Here is an 18,001-nt window from a genome sequence, read left to right as displayed (position 1 = left end):
GATTTGACGGATCTCGTCTGGCGGCCATTCCATAGATTGGGAGCGGCTGCAGAGAATGTCCTCTGGGAGGTAATAAATTCCTCCCAGAGGACCTGAGTGTATGGAAGCAGGCGATCCCTTAGGTAGGTTGGGCCCAAGCCATGTAGGGCTTTAAAGGTGATAACCAGCACCTTGTACTGTGCCCAGAAACTGATAGGCAGCCAATGGAGTGACTTCAGTACTGGCGTTATATGGTCACTCCTTGCTGCTCCTGTGACCAACCTGGCTGCCATGTTCTGTACCATCTGGAGTTTCCGGACTAGGCACAAGGGTAGCCCCATGTAGAGCGCATTGCAAAAGTCAAGTCTTGAGGTTACCAGCGCATGTACTATAGTTTCCGTTCCAGGAAAGGGCACAGCTGGCGTATCGGCCGAAGCTGATAGCAGGCGCTCCTGACCGTGGCGTTGACCTGATTCCTCATCTGAAGCGACGGGTCAAGAAGCACCTCCAGACTGCGAACACAGTCCTTTGAGGGGAGCGTGAGCCCCTCTAGGACTGGAGGTTGCAGCCCAATCCCTGGTTTGGGGGCCCCTGCTCTAAGTACCTCCGTTTTGTCTGGATTCAACTGAGAGAGGTCTGGCTCATATCATTATCATTATCACTTATTACACTGCTTTCCCCCACAATTGGGAGACAAAGCGGCTCACAGATTTAGACACAACAAGTCCAATTGAAAAGATAGGCATTACAACAGAACTCAACTCAGGGAAGGTGAGTCTGGCCTGGCTTTGAGCCGGGACTTCCAAAGAGCCCCCCCAAAAAACGGGGCTGATTTCGGGGCAGAGGGTCTGCTCTTGGGTGCTCAGCAGGGCCAGCCCTGGTTAGGACTTGGGTGGGAGACCAACAGGGAATGCCAGGCCCCATGGGAGCCCTTTCATGGGAAGGAACTGTGAAAGCGTCCATGTCCTAAGAAGCCCAGTGAGACCCACGAGGTCCCCATAAGTCAAGGAGGGACTCCTAGAGGCCTCCCTAAAGAGCCTCAAGGCACCAGGTCCCCTCTGGCCTTGGGAGCTCAGCAGGGCCAGCCTTGGTCAGTCCCTGGATGGGAGACCAACTGGCAATGCCAGGCCCCATTTCAGAGGAAGGAACTGTGGCAGAGCCCGTTGCCGAAGAGGCCCAACGCTCTCCTCTGGCCTTGGGAGCTCAGCAGGGCCAGCCCCGGTTGTGACTTGGGTGGGAGACCCCTGAAGAGGGGAGGGAGGGAAGTGGCCCAGAAGCCCCTCAGAGCCTCGGGAGAAGAGTCCGGGGGAGTCACACTCTCTCAGCCCCTTCCTCCTCCTCCGGGGAAAGGATCATCGGGACCGAGGAGCCAATCAGAGCACGGCGGCGGCGGCAGCGGCGGCAGAGCAGGAAGGGGCGGGGAAAGGGGCGGAGTTTACCGTGAGGAGGTTGCAAGGCAATTGATATCTATGCAAGGCAATCTCCTCACAGTAAACCCCGCCCCTTTTTGCCCTGCCACCGCCGCCGCGCCCTGATTGGCTCCTCCCTGTGATGCTCCCGGCCAATGAGCGCCGAGCAGGGCAGAGCCGGCTTCCGCTTCCGCTTCCGGGTGGCAGAGGAGGAGGAAGAAGAGGATGGCTTCGTACTTCGAGGAGCACGACTGCGACCCCGGCGGTTCCTCCTCCTCCTCCTCTTCCTCGGGGCCCCCTTCGGTGCAGCTCCGCCACCAGCAGCTCATGCAGCTCGCCAGGTACGGAGGGAGGCCTCCCTGAAGCCCCTGAAGGTAGACTGCCTCCGCCCCTGGAGGCTCCGCTTGGGGGCTTAGGCTGAGACCAGGCTCAACGCCACGACGAAGGCAGAGACGGTCGGCGGTGTAGACACACATACACACTGTATATACATATACTCTGTTTGCGATAGTTGTGTATAAGTTGTGGGTGTACGTGCGCAACGCACACATAGATATACGGTAGCTTTAGTCATACATATCAGTATCCATATGCATATATTCTATGTGTGTATATGCATATATATGTGATACCTTTGATTAAACGCTACTATATATATGCACACACACATAAACTGTTTGTATTCGTTGTGCGTTAGTTGTGTTTTAGTCACTCTCTCTCTCCATATATATATATATATATATATATGTATGTACATATAGTAGCTTTTAGTCATCTATATCTATATCTATATGACAGCCATTAGGGCTGAAGGGCGGGGTATAAATGCCATAAATAAATAAATAAATAAATAAAAGCTACCACGCGCAAACTCAGTTTGTGTTAGTTGTGTGTAAATATATGTTGTGTGTGTGTGTGTGTATATATATATATATGGAAGCTTTTAGTCATACATAAATATTCATATGCATATATACACACACACACACACGCACCACTAAAAGCTACTATACACGAACTATACACAAACTACAACCACAACATGGGTTTCTTATGGCAGTTCCTGCCTCTCTGCCCCAAAACTGTGACTTCTGGGCATTGCAGTGAAAAAGGAGGGCCTTTTCCAATCCCAGGGGAAAAACAAACAGCAGAGAAGAACCGTTTTCGTTGCAGGTCCCTCTTCAACGGCCTGGAGATCGACCTGGGCTCCCTGGAGAGCGGAGACTGGGAGCACCGGCTGCCCCCTCCTGCCGCCAAAAAGGCCGTGGACGCCCTCCCTGCAGTGCGGGTCACCCCTTCGCAAGCAGGTGCTGTGCCTTTGAATTGGGATGTGTGTGTTTGTGCTGGTCCTAGAGAGTGGGATGTAGTTCTTATAGAACAGGAAGTGAAATGGGGGTCTTCTGTCACAGACCCTTCCTCCATCTCCACATATTCTCCATCTTTGGAGGCCTCTCAGCAGAGGCAGGATGGCCATCTGTCAACTGGGATGCTTTGATTGAGAGTTCCTGCATGGCAGAATGGGTTTGGACTGGATCAGGGCCCTTCTTGAGGTCTCTTCCAACTCTGTGATTCTATGATCCTTCCTTTGCTTCCCAGACAAAAGCCCGAAGTGCCCGGTCTGCCTGCTGGAGTTTGAGGAAGAGGAGACAGTCCGGAAGATGCCCTGCCAGCACCTCTTCCACTCAGGCTGCCTCCTGCCCTGGCTTGGGAAGGTGAGGAGATGGGGGGCCAGGAGGGGACCCTTGGGGCCGGGAGGGAAAGTGGACTTTGCTCCTCACACAGAGGCTGGACTCTCGTTTCCCTCTTTGCCCAGACAAACTCCTGCCCACTCTGCCGCCATGAGCTGCCCACAGACGACGAGGAATACGAAGAGTACAAGAAGGACAAGGTGAGTGAATGCCAGTGCCAGGAGTAGATAACTTTGTGGTCAGGAAGCACTCTCCCTTTTGGGCAGCACACTCTGGCACTTAAGTCAGGGACTGCTTCTGCCATACAGAAGGCCAGAGAAATCACTGTCAACTAATTCCCTTTCCTTGGACTTTCCAGTTGCGGAAGCAACAGCAGGCCCACCGGCTGGAGTACCTCCATGGTGCCATGTACACGTGACGAGGCGGCTCCCTCTCCGCCCTCCTTTCCCTTTCTCTCGGCTGCTGGATCCCTGCCTGCTGCCTTCCTCTGGCCCAGGGGCACCCTCCGCTGCAGCCTTTCCATGATTGCCTGGGGCCAGGATGCCCCAGGGAGGACCAAGAGGCATGGCGTCCCTCCTTTGCCCCGCTCCACCAAGAGCTGGTGATGAAATAAATATCCTCCAGTTTATTAACCTGGGATCTTGGCTCAGTGTGACATTAGGCCTGTTTGTTGCTGGAGCAGTCCTCAGTTTGGATGCAGCCAGCTGGTTCACCACCATCCAGGACAGGGGTGTGGAAACGTGATCCGTGGCCTGTACATGGTCCACAGCACCCTCCAATTTCTTGGCCCAGGGCAAGGAAACCCTCTTCAAACTGCCAAATCCCCCCAATGTGAAAATCAGTTGAGAACAGAAACTGCATCTCTTGCAGGCGGCCAAAGTGCAGCCTTCTGGGTGTTGATGGACTGCAGTTCCCCTCAGCCCTCCTAGCCAACAACAGCCAGTGGTTAGGAATGCTGGGAGGTATATGGAGGGCCGCATCCTGGCTGCCATTGCTTCACCCTCAAAGAAAGACACGGAGGCACACTTGCTCCGATACAACTCTTTTTATACACATTTTATATAGAGAGAGAGATATAAAAAAAGTTCTAAAAAATACCAAAACATCTCACCCAAACAAACCAGCTTGGATATTTGCGGGCCAAGGGCAAGAGGCGCTCTCCTCCCTGGCACCCAACCTGGTTCCCTGTGGGGGCGGGGAGGGGGGCATCAGGGACATTGGCAGATTAAGGTGGCGGTGTGTGTCTGTGTGGGGCAGAGATGGGCAGGAGGGTAATAACTGTGCGGGGGGGGGGGTTCCATTTTGAGGCATCTCTCCACTCTGAAGCATCCTGTTAAACATGGACCAAATTGTTTTACAATGTTAAAACTTAACCCACCTGCTGTTCCTCTGTCCCTATTTGCTGCTGCCACTCCTGAAGGTTGGCTGAGAGGAAAGCGTTGCTGGCAGTGAGAGGCAATCCTATTCCAAGGGCAGCTGCGATGGGTACTGTGGGAACTGACAGAGTCTCCCTTTGTCACTGACGCACTGACCCACGGAAAGGCGGCTGGAGGGCCTGGTCTATTGCACAGACAGGCCGGGCAGCTGCCATGACACAGGTGGAGCGTTTCTGCTCCATCCTGGAATAGCTTCCCGCCTGGCTTTGGGGGAATCAGAGGCAACAACAGAAATCCTACATAGGGGTGAATGTGCAGCTTTGTGCTCCACAACCTATACCTTGGATGGCAAAACTGTGCAACACATGTGCAGCCAAGTGCACAATGGCACCACACACACACTGCTCCGTTTCCATGATTTGGAGCCAAATATGACATTGTGCACTGGATAGAAACATCCAACCGCTTCAGAAGGGGAGCTTACACACATGTGAGGAGCCCAAACCTGATTATGGCCGCTGTCTCCCACTTAAGTGGGAATTTGTTGGCAGGAAGATAAGAATTAAGCATTGGCAGCAGTGCTTTTTTCTTAAAAAAAAAAAAAAAAGAACACCCCATTTGGTACATGATTAAAATTACTGGAGGGGAGAAAGGTGCTCCTCTTCCCCCATTGGGGGAACACAAAAAAGGCAGCCTGCTGGAAGCTGCAAAGGGAGGCGAGGGGGACAGTTGGCCGGCACTCCCCTCAAATCATGGCGATGCTCTCAGGGTTGCAGTTGAGGTGGGTGGAGGTGCTGCTGCTGCCGGGGGACTTGCAGCCCCGGCCGTTGGAGTGCTGCAGGGCGGCCACCATGGTGTCCGTGGAGACGGCCCCAAACTCATAGGTGAACGTGCCGTAGAAGACTAGGATGTCTATGACGAAGACCCACTCGCAGATGGCTGCCAGGTGCTGGAGGAGGAAGCTCTCGTGAATGAAGAAGATGCCACCTTAGAGGGCCAGGGGTCAAGGAAAGGCAGACTCTGAGCCCCTTTTGGGGAGGTGGACCAGGGTCCCTGTCCCAAGCTTACATAGCCCAGGTGCTGGCAGATATGGCCAAGAAAGCCTCCAGGTCCTGGGAGGGAGTAAAGCAGGGATGGGAAGAGTTGTGGCCTGCCTGACTGGGGGCTATGCTGGCTAGACAGCAGTAGCGACCCCCATGTCAGTAGGGCAGCGAATTTGTCCCAGGCTTTAAGCTGGATTTCCAGGTGCTGAATCTTAGCACCAAAGCAGGTTCAGCACTCTGGCATTCAAGTTTGGTCCAAACCCTGGAGTGGGTTCACTGCCTCAGTGACATCAAGCCTCCAGCTGCTGTTGCTGGTATGGGGGTGTTGGGAGTTGCACTCTAACATGATCTAGCACAAACAACAAAAACAAGTGAAAATACTCCCAGGTGGGGTCTTGGACCATGGGGTCCTCCTCCATCTGCCTCCCCACCCGCTTCCACAACAGGGAGGCAACCAGAGAAAGGATACTGAGGATGAGGGAAATTAAGGCCACGGTGGTGAGGAAGACACGTAGGTGTGCCATCCAGAAGTCCAGGGCAGAGGCGGCAATGTGGTAGGAGAGGACGCACTGGAGGCAGACAAAAAGCAGGCCGGCCGGGAAGGCAACCCCGGCGCCAATGTAGTGAAGAGATTTGGCATAGTCCACCTGGAGGCAGAAAGACATGTATGGAGGAATCAATGTCTTCTGTCGATGGGAGCCCAGCCCTCTTCTTCCCAGCCAAAGAAGGCTCCTCTTCCTTGTTCCATTTCTAAGCCAAAAAGTAGAGTCAAGGAAACCTTTCCGTCCCAGCAGTTGGTGTGCCTCAGGGACCAAAATGTCTTGGGCTGACCAAGGCAAATGACCTCATCTCTGTCCCAGCCTCACATGTATCCACGGGTACAATATGGGTCTGTTCTTCACACACTCACTGAGACCCTGCATTAGTATGGGGTACTGCCTTCCTACCCTGGGAGCTGGAGGACTTTTGTCCTGCCCTTAAATCTCTGGTCCCTTCTGGTACTATCCTCAATAGAATCCTAAATCTACACTGCTTTTCTGGAAGGCTAGCTTTCCAGCAATGCCACATCCATCCCACTGCCACCTCCAAAACAGCTGGCCCACAATACACCTGAGACTGGTGTCTGCTTCCACTTCCTTGCCCTCAGACCAGTACCAACCCCAATTCACACAAGGAACAGGAGGGTCAAGGAATGTCACTGCGGCATTCCTCAAATGGCATCCCAGTCTTCCCAGCCGCCTCTAGAGGCAGCTTTGACCCCCACCCATGTCAACCTCTCAGCCAACCTGGAAATTGCCCACCATAACCAGGCCAGCAGCGTTGGTACAGCCGGTGATCAGTGCCGTTGTGTTCACCCAGGAACTGTGGCTCTGCTCGATCAGCTGTCCGTAGCGCAGGAAACAGATCATCACCACTGTGGATGGGAACAAAAGATGCTCTTGGAAGGGGTTAAAGCATAGTGGGGTGGGGGTAAGGCAAAATACATGGGAACACTGGGATTCTGCCCCAAACCATGGCTCAGGCCTCTGCCACTGGTGGCTGATGGTTTCTAGGTCACAGGAATGAGGGATCTTCTGGGTTGTACTCTGAACTTTAATGGAGTCCTGAACCCTGGCCTTCAAAATAGAGGCTTCTAGCTGCCAGGGATGATTCCAGGAAGGCATTTTTGTTAGCTGTCAGGAGGCCCCTTCCGGAGCAGCCACCCAGATTTCCCCAGAGTCTTCCCCCTCCCTTCAACTTGGCCGGTCAACTTGGAATATCCATTGGCAGGAGGATGTCCCTTCCCTGCAGGGTTTCCTGTCCTCTTCTTGAAGGCCAGAGAAATAACCACACTGGAAAAAATCTTGCTCTCTTGGGACTGAGAAAGGTTACGCCTCAGGAAAGACAACCAGTTAGGGCAGGCACAGGACTGGAAGGCATAGGAGGGGGCATCCAGTTCCTCAGCCTGGCAAGCAGGTAATACCTTTGGGGAGACGGTGAAGCAAGACTTACCCATGAAAGCTCCAATGTTCCCAATAAGGCTGAAGAGGCAGCTTTCAGGAGGATAAGTTCCACACTTGCTGTAAGAGAAAGGGGAAAGAGAGGGAGCAAGGCTGAAAGTGGCTGGCAAGCAGGCAGCCCTGCCAAATATGTCACTTGCACTGTTTATGCACATGTGTAGCTATGGGCAGGAAAAGCAAAATGATGGAACTGCCCCTATAAGAATTCTGTTCCCACCAAAGGAAATATCCCTTCAGTTCCTAAAATTCAAGCATTGCTTAGATTGAGACACAGAAAATTTTTCACACCAAGAACTCTTCTATTTGCAGTTTTTGGTTTCTCTTGGTCACTTGGCCTACTTCCTCTTTGCTTTGGATGCCTAAATTGTCTTTGCAAATGCTCAGGTGAAGTTACTCCAGATCATCTTTCCCAGCTCACCTGATCAAAGGGACGTCTTCCAGGGTGCAGCAGCTTTTGGGGTAGCCATGCTTGGCAGATTCAGCAGAACAGGACTCATTGTAGGACCTGCAACAGTTTGGATAGATGTGCCAAGGAACAACCAGGTGCTTCTGGGAGAGGAAAAACGCAAGACCCAAAGCCAGCCCAGCAGGACTTATCCTGCACCTTTGCAGAAGGACTCACCAGTTCTCAACGGGGCAGACGTGGTGGTTCATCACCGCCATGGCATACCTGTGAGGCACAGGGAGAGACAACAAACAGAGCACATTAAAAATGGGGAAAAACAGGACTGGCCCATCAAGACAAAACAAACAAGACCTTTGGAATTAGCATGATTCCAAAGGTACTACCTTATTCTCCTTGCTGCCAGATTCCCAAAGATTAAGTGCACCCTATTTGTTTTTCACAAACCAAAGCAAACAAGCGGCTTCAATCTGCTTTTAACAGTCAGACATGGGGCAGTCTCCACCAGGAATGTCTCTTGGGCCAAATCTCATTGCACAACAATTGCCAGAGTGTCCATTAACACACTTCAAAGGCAGCTCCACATACAATGCAATACAGTAATCCAAATGCCCCAAGCCAATCCCACCCCCAGCCACTGAAGAAAACAAACTTCTCTCTTCTTTGTGACTGCGGCCCTTCAGATATTTGCAGATGGGTGTGTAGAATCCCCTCTCACTCTTCCCCAGGCTAAACAGGTTTGGCTCTCTCAATTGTTTCTCACAAGGGCTCGGTTTCCTGACCTTTGACCATCTTGGTCACTCTCCTCGGGAAGACATGCTCCAGGTTGTTGTTATCCTTCTTAAAACTCTACTGCCCAGAACTGGATAGAGGGCTCCAGTTGGGCTCTGACCAAACATAAGCCTGGTCCAGTATGAAGGACAATTGTGTGTGCTTTCCAAGTGTCAGTCACACTGTCCTGGCACAAAACCTCAAGTCCCCAAGAGCCTTTGGTGATATATGTCAAGGATGTGAATTAACAGTCAGGGCTCAGATTTGCTGAGTAGTGCCCTTGCCCAGTCAGTAGGTCCTGGTACTGTTTTACAGCAATGTCTCAGACCTCGAGAAGAGCCCCTGTCTGGTTTTGATTTCAAGGCTAAGCCCTGGTGCCCACCCTAGACCCAAAGGGAAGAGGAAGGCAGCTCTTACACAATCCATATCCCAGTGATTGAGAAAGCAGAGAGGCTAATGGGGAGGATGATCCACGCTGTCATTAGTAAGTGGAGGTCCACAACATCTGTGTGGGGGAGAGGGGCAGAGAGAGAGAGAAGGAGGGAGGGGAGAAGAGGGGTGGAAGGGAAGGAGGGAGGGAAGGAAGGAAGAAGGGAGGGAAGGAAGGAAGAAGGGAGGGAGGGAAGGAAGAAGGGAGGGAGGGAGGGAAGGAGGGGGTGCTAGCTATGAGCCAAGGCCTCCCCCGGGAACCATCCACAGGCAGCTCCTGGAAGAAAAGAGGCAGAGACAGGGGTCAGTTGGTCAGGCCTTGGCGGAGCCCAGGTTGGCAAGCACAGGGAGGGTCAGTTTTGGACACTAAATGGACTGAGGCTGCCTTGCCCTGGCTTCTTTCTGGCTCAGGCAGGCCCTACTGCCCAAAGCAAGGCACAAATCAGCTGCACCTTAATACTCTCCTGTGCCCCCGCCTCCCGTCAACCACCCTCCCTATTCTCTCCTTCATTTACCCTTGATTCCAGGGATTCAAGGAACAGGGAAAGTTTCACCAAGCAGGAGAAAGCAAAACAGTCTCGCCCACGGCTTGTTTTCCCGGGAACTGGAGCCAGGGATGCTAAGATTTTTGGCAGGGCCAAGAGGCTCAGAGTCCTGCTCCTCCACACTTGGAGGCCAGGGAGTGTGTGAGGTCAGCCTGCCCTCCCAAAAGCCCAGTGCGCCCACATCCAAGGCACGGGCATCTCTCATGCCTTCTGCTGCAGCCCTTTTGCCAGGTCCTGAGACTCCGGCTGAAAGGAGATTGACTGATCGCTCACCGGCCGGCCTCCTGCTATTCCCAGCCAAGGCTTTTTGGCCGCCTGATGAGAGCAGGAGCTCTCCTGGGTCACAGGAGGACCCAGTCCCCTGGCACACCCTTCCCAAAATGTCTGCCCTTTGCTGACAGTGCCTCTCTCCCTGCACATTATGGTCAAAGATGCCCCTCAGCCTGACCCCTCTGGGGTCCCCGCAGGACCTTCCACTCCAAGGATATGAAAGGGCAAGTGACTGCCAACTGACAAACAGGCTGGAGGCGATCGGATAAATCAAGCGAGCCCCTGGCCTCAAAAACAGTCCTCCTCCGCGTCTCCCTGAAGCCACACTTAGCGGATGAGGCCCAGGGAGGCTGACTGCAGACCAAGACCAAGGAGAATGAAATGTGAGCAAGGCTCTCAGCCACCAGCAGCATCTCCAGCAAACTTGTTTTTGGCACCAGAAACCAGTCCAGCTGGAATGCAAAGAGATTAGCCAGAGCAAACCCCAGCCTCCCGGGGCACCATCTGGGAGGCAAACGCCTCCTTGGACCTTCTGCAACAAGGGCTCTGCAGCCCAGAGGGTCCTTCGTCACGTCTGCCTCAGGACCCCTCTTAAGAAAACGCTGGTCCCTTCCCTTGGGGATGCTTTTTACACTTGTGCAAAGTCTGCAAGGCCTCGTCTCTGGAGCTAAACTGGGGCCAGGCCAGTCGGGCTCCAAGGCTCCTCTGATAACGGCCATGGACTGCCAGGAAGAGCCACCTTCTGCTGCCTTTGCTCATTCAAATGGGCTTAGGACTGCCTGAAGCAAAGACATTTCTGTCCAATGTGAATGGACAACTGCCAGAAGACGGCTTCCCATTTCAAGCCCTGGTTCAATTTCTGCCAAGGCCCTTCCAGGAGGACCAAAGGCACTTGGCCAACCAGTCTAGTGTAGGTTTGGGCTGGACTAGGGCTCTGGAGACCAGGGTTTGAATCCCCGCTCAGCCATCCAGACTCACTGGGCGACCTCCTCTCAGCCTCTGGAGAAGGCCATGGCAAATGGCCAAGGAAGCCCCTTGACAGACGCGCCTTAGGGCTTTCCCAGTGGGCCACCAGTCCTTCCCGGTCCTTCCCAGTGGGCCACCAGTCCTTCCCAGTGGGCCACCAGTCCTTCCCAGTGGGCCACCAGTCCTTCCCAGTCCTTCCCAGTGGGCCACCAGTCCTTCCCAGTGGGCCACCAGTCCTTCCCAGTGGGCCACCAGTCCTTCCCAGTGGGCCACCAGTCCTTCCCAGTCCTTCCCAGTGGGCCACCAGTCCTTCCTAGTCCTTCCCAGTGGGCCACCAGTCCTTCCCAGTGGGCCACCAGTCCTTCCCAGTGGACCACCAGTCCTTCCCAGTCCTTCCCAGTGGGCCACCAGTCCTTCCCAGTGGGCCACCAGTCCTTCCCAGTGGGCCACCAGTCCTTCCCAGTCCTTCCCAGTGGGCCACCAGTCCTTCCCAGTGGGCCACCAGTCCTGCCCAGTCCTTCCCAGTGGGCCAGCTGCTTCCCCGGCCGGGAAGGGAGAGGGGCAGCCAGGCCAAGCCAAGGGGGCCAGCTGGGCAGGTCGGCCTTCCAGGGGGTCAGGAAGGGGTCCCCGGAGGGATGGCCCCTGCTCGCAGCCCCCCAAAAGGGTGGGAAGGAGGCTCAGGGGCCAGGGGCTGCCCTCGGGTCTCTCCCCCAGGGCCCCAGCCTTTTAGGGGCAGCCTGGCAGAGGCCGGTCTGTGTGTGTGTGGAGGGGGCTCGGGCCACGCAGCCCCCGGGGCCTTTGTTTCGGGGTGGCCTAGGGGCCCAGGCCTCCTGCCGGAGGGGAGGCTGCGGGGGCCGTGCATCGTGTCCGGGGAAGGCTTTGCAAGAGGCCTGGCGGGTCGGTCAGGCAGCCAGCCCTCCGTTGCCTTACCTCCTGGTCCTGGTCCTCCTGGCGGGGCTCCCAAGAAGGGTCCGGCCAGGCCTCGGCCGGCCTTCCCTCCCTCGCCCTCCGCTCCGCTCCGCTCCGCTCCGGGCCTCCCTCCTCTTCCTCCGCCGCTGGCCAGTCCGGGCCTCCCTCCCTCCCTCCCTCCCTCCGTCCGGACTCCGGAGAGTGGGGAGGGGGCGCCCAGGCTCAGGCGCGCAAGGGCCGCTGGGCAATGTAGTCTGTAGCCTTTCCTCGCCCCGCCCCCTTGGCCTGGCCTGACCCTCCTCGCACAGAGATACGAAAAGGGGAGGGAGAGAGAGAGAGAGCACCCCCTCGGATGCGGGAGTTTCCGGGCTCGCTTCTTCGCTCTCTTCCTTTTCCCTTAGAAGGGAAGGAGCCCAGCCTTGTCTGTCTTTCTTTAATCGTTTTTCTCGATACTAACCGATTTGTTTGGAAAAGGGCGGCTGCTTTAATGCACCGGGTTTAGAAAGCAGAGGAGGAGGGAAGGAGTTGGTGGCATTAAGAGCAAATGGACCACGATCCAAAATAACACTTATTGTTATTATCATTACAGTCCCATTGATGCAGCCTAGGATCGTATTGGCTGCTTTGGCTGCTGCATCACACTCTTGGCTCATGTTCAGCTTGCGGTCCACTAAGCCTCCCAGATCTGTTGCCAACTCACATATCACAACCCCACTTTACTCTTCTCGCTTTTAACACAGCAAAGTAGGTGAAGTCACTCAAAAGGTGTCTGCAAGAGCTGTGGCTGGGAAAGATGCAAAGGTCAAGTGTTTTTCCAGCACTCAAGAGCCTTCAGCCTAGAGGCGAATGGCGTGTGATGAAATCCTTACGCGAACAATGGCTTCGTTGTGGAGAATGCCTCGAAGGCAGCCATGACACGGAGGAAGTCAGAGAGGGAATAAATGCTCCAAGAGCACTGAGACGTGAGGAGCGTTCCCACGGGCGTCTCGCCAGCGACAGGAAACGGGATTAGGAGCCGGTTGCGTCCGGACGGATCTGGTGTGGCAGTTCATGCGTTTTCATTATTGGCGCAACAAAAACCTGTTATTACAACAATCCCCAAGGAGAGGGTTTGCATGCACTTTTGGAGACCTTTCCAAAATGGAGCCACCTGGTCCCTCTCCCAAAGGTCAGAGCTCAGCGCAGGACAGGAATTCGGGAGCATTCTCCCACATTGACAGATTAAACACACTCCCTTTTGAAAAATTGTAGGCACATCCGCTTATAACTTCATTTTATAGCTACAGAGCTGGGTCACGTAACCCAGTGGTTCCCAAACTTTGGTCTTCCAAATGTTTTGGACTTCATCTCCCATCATTCCTGAATGTTGGCCAAGTTAGGTGGAGCTTCTGGGAGCTGAAGTCCAAAAGACCCAGAGGACCAAAGTTTGGGAACCACTGATTGTGACCCAGATCTTCCATTGCTCCATCTTATAAATGTGTCCCTGTGGATTTCATGGCTTGAGCATCAAGGCAGCCCTTCCTTTTCCTCTTCCACCGTCCATCGCCCTCCTGGCACTTGGGGCAAAATCTCTGTCAAATGTTCAAAATTTCAATGTTCCAACTGAGTATATTTTTAAAATTCAAAATACATTGACATTTGTTTAAATTACTACAGGAAGCATTTGGGCACTGAAGACTTAAACCCAGGCTTGTTTCCCCAGTTTAGGTTTTAAAAAGGGTTAAAATACTTAACACATTAGAAGCAAACAATTACAATAAATTAATCTACTGAAATGTGTTCACTTAGGGTTGGCCTTTGCTTTCCTCTCAAGCTGAGAGAGGATGATTTGTCCAAGGATGCCAAGTGTTTTTCCATGGCGGGTCAAAGGGATTCGAACCCTGGTCTCCAGAGATGTAGCCCAGTGCCACTACATCACATGGTTTCTCTGCTTATGGCAATGCAGGGCGACATTAAAAGGCAGGCCATAGATACTGAATCAGCACCACCAGCCCTTGGCATCCCCAGTCTAGAAGATTTGGGGTAGTAGAAGACAGATGACCCCTCGTCTTACAAAGTCCTAAAGACCTACTTTACTAGCCAGACCAAAGAAAAGCCTACGCTAACATAAAGCAGTTCCTTGTGTCCAGCTAATCGCAAGTCAGTTTTCAAAGTGACCCCTTTTGCAGTCTGAATGCTTTTAATGAATGCCATTATAATTACAGTGTACAAGGATTGCACCAAGAAGAACAAACAGCAAGAAAAAACATGTATTTTCCACAGGAAGAGTCACAGAGAGGAGAAAATGCAGACAGCAAATTCAAGGGAGCTGTTTTCAGCTTCAGTGAAGAACTCAGAGCAAACAGCACGTTCCATGTATTTACAATCATGTGCCATGCTTTTAAAAGGTGAGTGAGGGGCATGCAATGCAAGAGCTTCCCTAGCTTCCAAAAGACCCTCACCAAAGCCCAGTTCTTTCACATGCGATCCAAGCCAATCTGTGCAGCTTTATTAGTGTGTGTGTGTGTGTGAGAGAGAGAGAGAGAGAGAGATCAAACTGGATGATCTGGTGTAGAAAGAGGAAATGGTGTGGAAAGGTGTGTGCCTTACAAAGCTCATCAACCTTGGACAGCCGGTTTGCCCTGCAGGGTCCAGCAGATGACCACCAGCAGACTCTTCCCCGTCCCCAACCCCACCATCCAGGGCCACCCCATTATCTTGGCCAGTGCTCCAAATAAGACCGTCCACTTGGGGTGGCCCTACAACACCACAGCCAAGACAAGCTAAGGGACACTAGTCCACCTGCTAGCAAGAGAGCTTTCCTGCCCCAGGACTATGTCCTTCTCAAGGAGACCCTCAACTCTTCCCAAGGAGACTCTGCTCCTGTCCCCACGCTCCCTTCTAATCCTGCTTTCAAACACAATCACTGGTTCTGCAGCCACTTCAGGGAAGGAGGACAGGCAGGCGGGAGCCAGAGAGAGGCATCCTGACCCACACCAAGAGCAAGGTTCAGCTAATACCTGGACCTTCCCAAGACTTCCAGGCCAAACCACCAAGGGACAAGTTCCCTCCCCCAGAAAGCGTCTCCCAGTTTGGTGAAAGAGCACAGGCCAGCCCTGCGAGGCATTCAGCGCGTCACCCGCCGCTTCTCCAACTCCTCCTGCACCCGCCGCCTGAGGGCCTCCCGCAGAGCCGGCTCCAGCTGGTTCTGGGCACTGACCTTCTCGACCACTTCCTCCGGGTCATGGTCCTGCAGGAGGAAGTAAAGGGGCTGTGAAGGAAGGGCATCTGCAAAATACAAGGCAGGGCCTCCTTGGTGGCTGCTCCCAAACTGTGGAACTCCCTTCCAGACAGGAGGCGAGGCCCGGAGCCCTCCCTTGGCTCCTCCATTGCCAGCAGAGAAGGAGGTAAAGAGCATTTTATTCGTATTATTCTGGTCAATGCCTTCCTTTTAATGACGGATGCTGTACTTTCACCTTCTTTATTCTAATTTGCATTAAAAAAGCATTTTTAAAATGTTTTGAGAACTGTTTTAGTGTTTTTAATGAAGATGCTTATTTAATTTTTCAACCTTTTAAATTATAACGATTGATTCTTTAGTTTTATTTTGTTTGACTTTACGTTGTGAGCTACCTTGGTGTCCGTACTGTGGGAAAGGTCAGAGAGAAAATGAATACACGCACATGTACATAATGAACAACTAATTTGCCATGCAAAGGTAATACAACCAACTTGCAGAGGAATGTGTGAAAACAAAACTGGAGAACGCTTCACCCCAGCTATTGCTCCTTAGCCAGGCTTCTGCTTCTGGGTTCACTGGTGGGGCTCTAGTAGCCATCTCTATGGGTCCTGATATAGCCAATGAAGCAGAGAAGGCAACTAAGGTGAGTAACAGCACGCCAGAGGTGCACACAATTACACACAGCATGGAGTTGTTGACAGGGAGGTGTTATTTCCCAATTTTCCGACTGGTAGGGTGAGATGCAGGGACAGATGGGGAGCACTGGCCTCAGTGAGCCAAGGCTCTGCCTGGACACCAGGGCAGCTTCCTGGGCCGCATCCATGGACCTGCTCTAAGGACGTTCTGGCTACAGCCCACGTTTCCAACATTCAGATTGCGTACCTGGTGTACGACAACAGAGGTGATCTCCCCGCTGTCAGCTTCATACTCCAGGCAGAAAAGGGCCGGACCGTTGACATCCGGATCCGTACTGGAGCTGCTCTCGCTAGATCCCTCATACTCCAAGCCAGGTGAGGCTTCAGCTTTACCTGGAAAGCAAAAAGGAAATGCCAGGAGAGGCAGCGGTTCTTCCCTCAGGGTGGGATCCACACAGCAAGATGGTTCCTGCCGTCCCTCCATGTCCACTCCCATCCTGCTGTGTGGTTTTTAAAAGATCCCTCTTTCCTTTGGCACATGTAGCCTAAAGATTGAGTCCCCCTGGCATCCCCTTCCATCAGCTTAACTGCAACTCACCCCTCCGGCAGGGATGATAGACCTGCTGGTCTGGCTTCCTGGGCCGGGCCGGGGCCGGTGTGTGCCTCTTCTTCACCTTTTCCTTGGCCTGCTTCATTTCCCTGTCGTAGTCGTCCCTGGAGGGAGAAAGGCCAGGATCAAGCAAGGTTTTCCATGGGGCACTTTCAGGAGGATCTCTCTGAGGGGTCCCCCACTTTTGCTATTTGCAATGTGGAAGGGTGTTTCTGTTGGGATTGTGGCAGGAAGGCTGACATCCAGGCACCACAATCCCCCCCCCACACACACACACACCTTAACCTAAAAATAAAACACCCTTAAACCAGGGTAAGCAACTGCATTAGAAGCAAAGGCATCACTAGCCCATGAGTAAGCCTACCTACCAATGTCCTTTAAAAAATCTTGCCAAGGAAACCCCAGGGAAGGGTCTCCCTAGTCAGAAGCGACTTGAAGGCACACAACACACAACAACAAGGGGCACTGGAGACTGGTCCTGGTCTAACCTGGAACGCATTCAAACAGGTATTTTTGTGTTCCAGTCAGTGGGTTGGAAAATAGCAACAATAGCCAGAATTTAACACACACATGGACACACAAGGATGGATACACACACACACACACAGTGGGACAAAAATACCTGTTTGGTTGTAAACATTTTAACTTTACCCATCTACGGAGAAGCTTGCCCCTTGCTAGACCAGCACCCAGTGTCCCTTGTCGTTGTGTGTCGTGTGCCTCCAGGTGATTCCCAACTCTGCATCATGGGCAGTATTCCTCAAAGGAGGTCCACCATTGCAAAGCCATCTCTTCCAAAATAGCTCCTCCCAAAACCTGGCCCAAACAGCCCCAGCCTTTCCTGACGAAGGCAGACTGTCCCCTCTGTACAGCTGACAACGTCGCACAGCATCAACCTGCAGAATTCATCATGTATATATACACAGACACAGTGTGTGTGTGCATGAAATACACGGATGCCAGGAACTAACTAAAGGCCGCCATGGCTTCCTTCCTTCCATCCCTTGCCTTGCCTGCCTTCTCACCTGGCCATCTGGTTGCGCCGTATGTGGCGGACGAAGCCGTGGCTCATGTCCAGCCGCCCCCCGGGCCTCCCCCGGCTTCTCTCGGCTGCTCCAGAGGCCATGGAAGTCCAGCCCCAGCAGAGAAGGAAGAGGAGGGGACTGCGAGGAGGAGGAGGAGGAGGAGGAGCAGGACTAAGCCGGCTGGGGGACTCTGGGAGCTGCAGTCCTCCTCCTGCCCAGGCGTCCCTTGCCCTGCAGAGATGCTCCCTCGGGCCTCACCTGCTGTGGCATCCCCTGGAAAGCCCAGGGGCTGCACCCCCTCCCAGGATAGAATAGGATGTGATGGCCTCGCTGGCAAACCACGAGGTCATGACTCCCCTTCTGGTTGGCAATGCTTTATCCCTAATTGGATAAGGCCATGTTGATTCGGCTGAGACAGTGTACACATCCTGCTCCCTTTGCTAATTAGGATTCTCCTGAGTACACATTGGTCCCTGATTCCGCAAATGGCCTTCTGATGTACTATGAGATAATGTAAACCTCATGTAACCCTGATGTGAATAAAAGGGGCTGGCCAAGGCCTGGCCAGCGAAGAAGCTTTGCACCCCCATTCCTGCCTCTGCGTCTCTCCTGCCGCCTCGCAAGAGCCATGCAACTGGCCCAGAACCCCTTGCTCATGCATCACCATTGCCTTCCCTAGATTAGATTAGACTACAGTCCCCAGAAGTCCATGGCATGGAGCCA

At 53.4% G+C, this 18,001-nt stretch overlaps 3 protein-coding genes across 6 annotated transcripts; 1 reads left to right on the top strand and 2 right to left on the bottom strand.

Moving 5' to 3' along the window:
* Positions 1–1,599: 1,599 nt before the first annotated feature.
* Positions 1,600–3,713, top strand: LOC149306631 (E3 ubiquitin-protein ligase RNF181-like). 2 transcript variants are annotated; one of them, XM_089537756.1, is made up of 5 exons: positions 1,600–1,729; positions 2,562–2,695; positions 2,985–3,100; positions 3,202–3,276; positions 3,435–3,713. In XM_089537756.1, exons 1-5 carry the CDS (start codon positions 1,614–1,616, stop codon positions 3,492–3,494), a joined length of 501 nt encoding a protein of 166 aa, XP_089393882.1. In that variant the 5' UTR covers positions 1,600–1,613; the 3' UTR covers positions 3,495–3,713. The 2 variants fall into 2 exon arrangements, with proteins under 2 accessions (XP_089393882.1, XP_089393883.1); XM_089537757.1 differs by lacking the exon at positions 1,600–1,729 and having other exon boundaries at positions 2,352–2,695.
* Positions 3,714–4,106: 393 nt separating this feature from the next.
* Positions 4,107–12,632, bottom strand: TMEM150A (transmembrane protein 150A). 3 transcript variants are annotated; one of them, XM_089537747.1, is made up of 8 exons: positions 11,810–12,457; positions 9,087–9,375; positions 8,118–8,165; positions 7,914–8,000; positions 7,488–7,555; positions 6,782–6,909; positions 5,965–6,142; positions 4,107–5,439 (listed from the first exon to the last, which is right to left on the bottom strand). In XM_089537747.1, the coding sequence occupies exons 2-8, from the start codon at positions 9,149–9,151 to the stop codon at positions 5,198–5,200; spliced, it is 816 nt and encodes a 271-aa protein (XP_089393873.1). In that variant the 5' UTR covers positions 9,152–9,375; positions 11,810–12,457; the 3' UTR covers positions 4,107–5,197. The 3 variants fall into 3 exon arrangements, 2 of the variants coding, with proteins under 2 accessions (XP_089393873.1, XP_089393874.1); XR_016282294.1 differs by having other exon boundaries at positions 5,313–5,401; positions 5,521–6,142; positions 11,810–12,632; XM_089537748.1 differs by lacking the exon at positions 9,087–9,375 and having other exon boundaries at positions 11,810–12,456.
* Positions 12,633–14,015: 1,383 nt separating this feature from the next.
* Positions 14,016–17,430, bottom strand: CUNH2orf68 (chromosome unknown C2orf68 homolog). The gene is made up of 4 exons (XM_089537751.1): positions 17,279–17,430; positions 16,242–16,357; positions 15,891–16,036; positions 14,016–15,017 (listed from the first exon to the last, which is right to left on the bottom strand). Exons 1-4 carry the CDS (start codon positions 17,377–17,379, stop codon positions 14,895–14,897), a joined length of 486 nt encoding a protein of 161 aa, XP_089393877.1. The 5' UTR covers positions 17,380–17,430; the 3' UTR covers positions 14,016–14,894.
* Between the last annotated feature and the right edge of the window lie 571 nt (positions 17,431–18,001).

Source organism: Sceloporus occidentalis, unplaced genomic scaffold, assembly GCF_023333645.1.
Source record: "Sceloporus occidentalis isolate IW3139 unplaced genomic scaffold, rSceOcc1.0.p SCAF_9, whole genome shotgun sequence".
Taxonomy (NCBI): Eukaryota; Metazoa; Chordata; class Lepidosauria; order Squamata; family Phrynosomatidae; genus Sceloporus; species Sceloporus occidentalis.
Note: the sequence above shows the minus strand (reverse complement) of the source record. Positions and strands in the feature narration are given on the sequence as shown.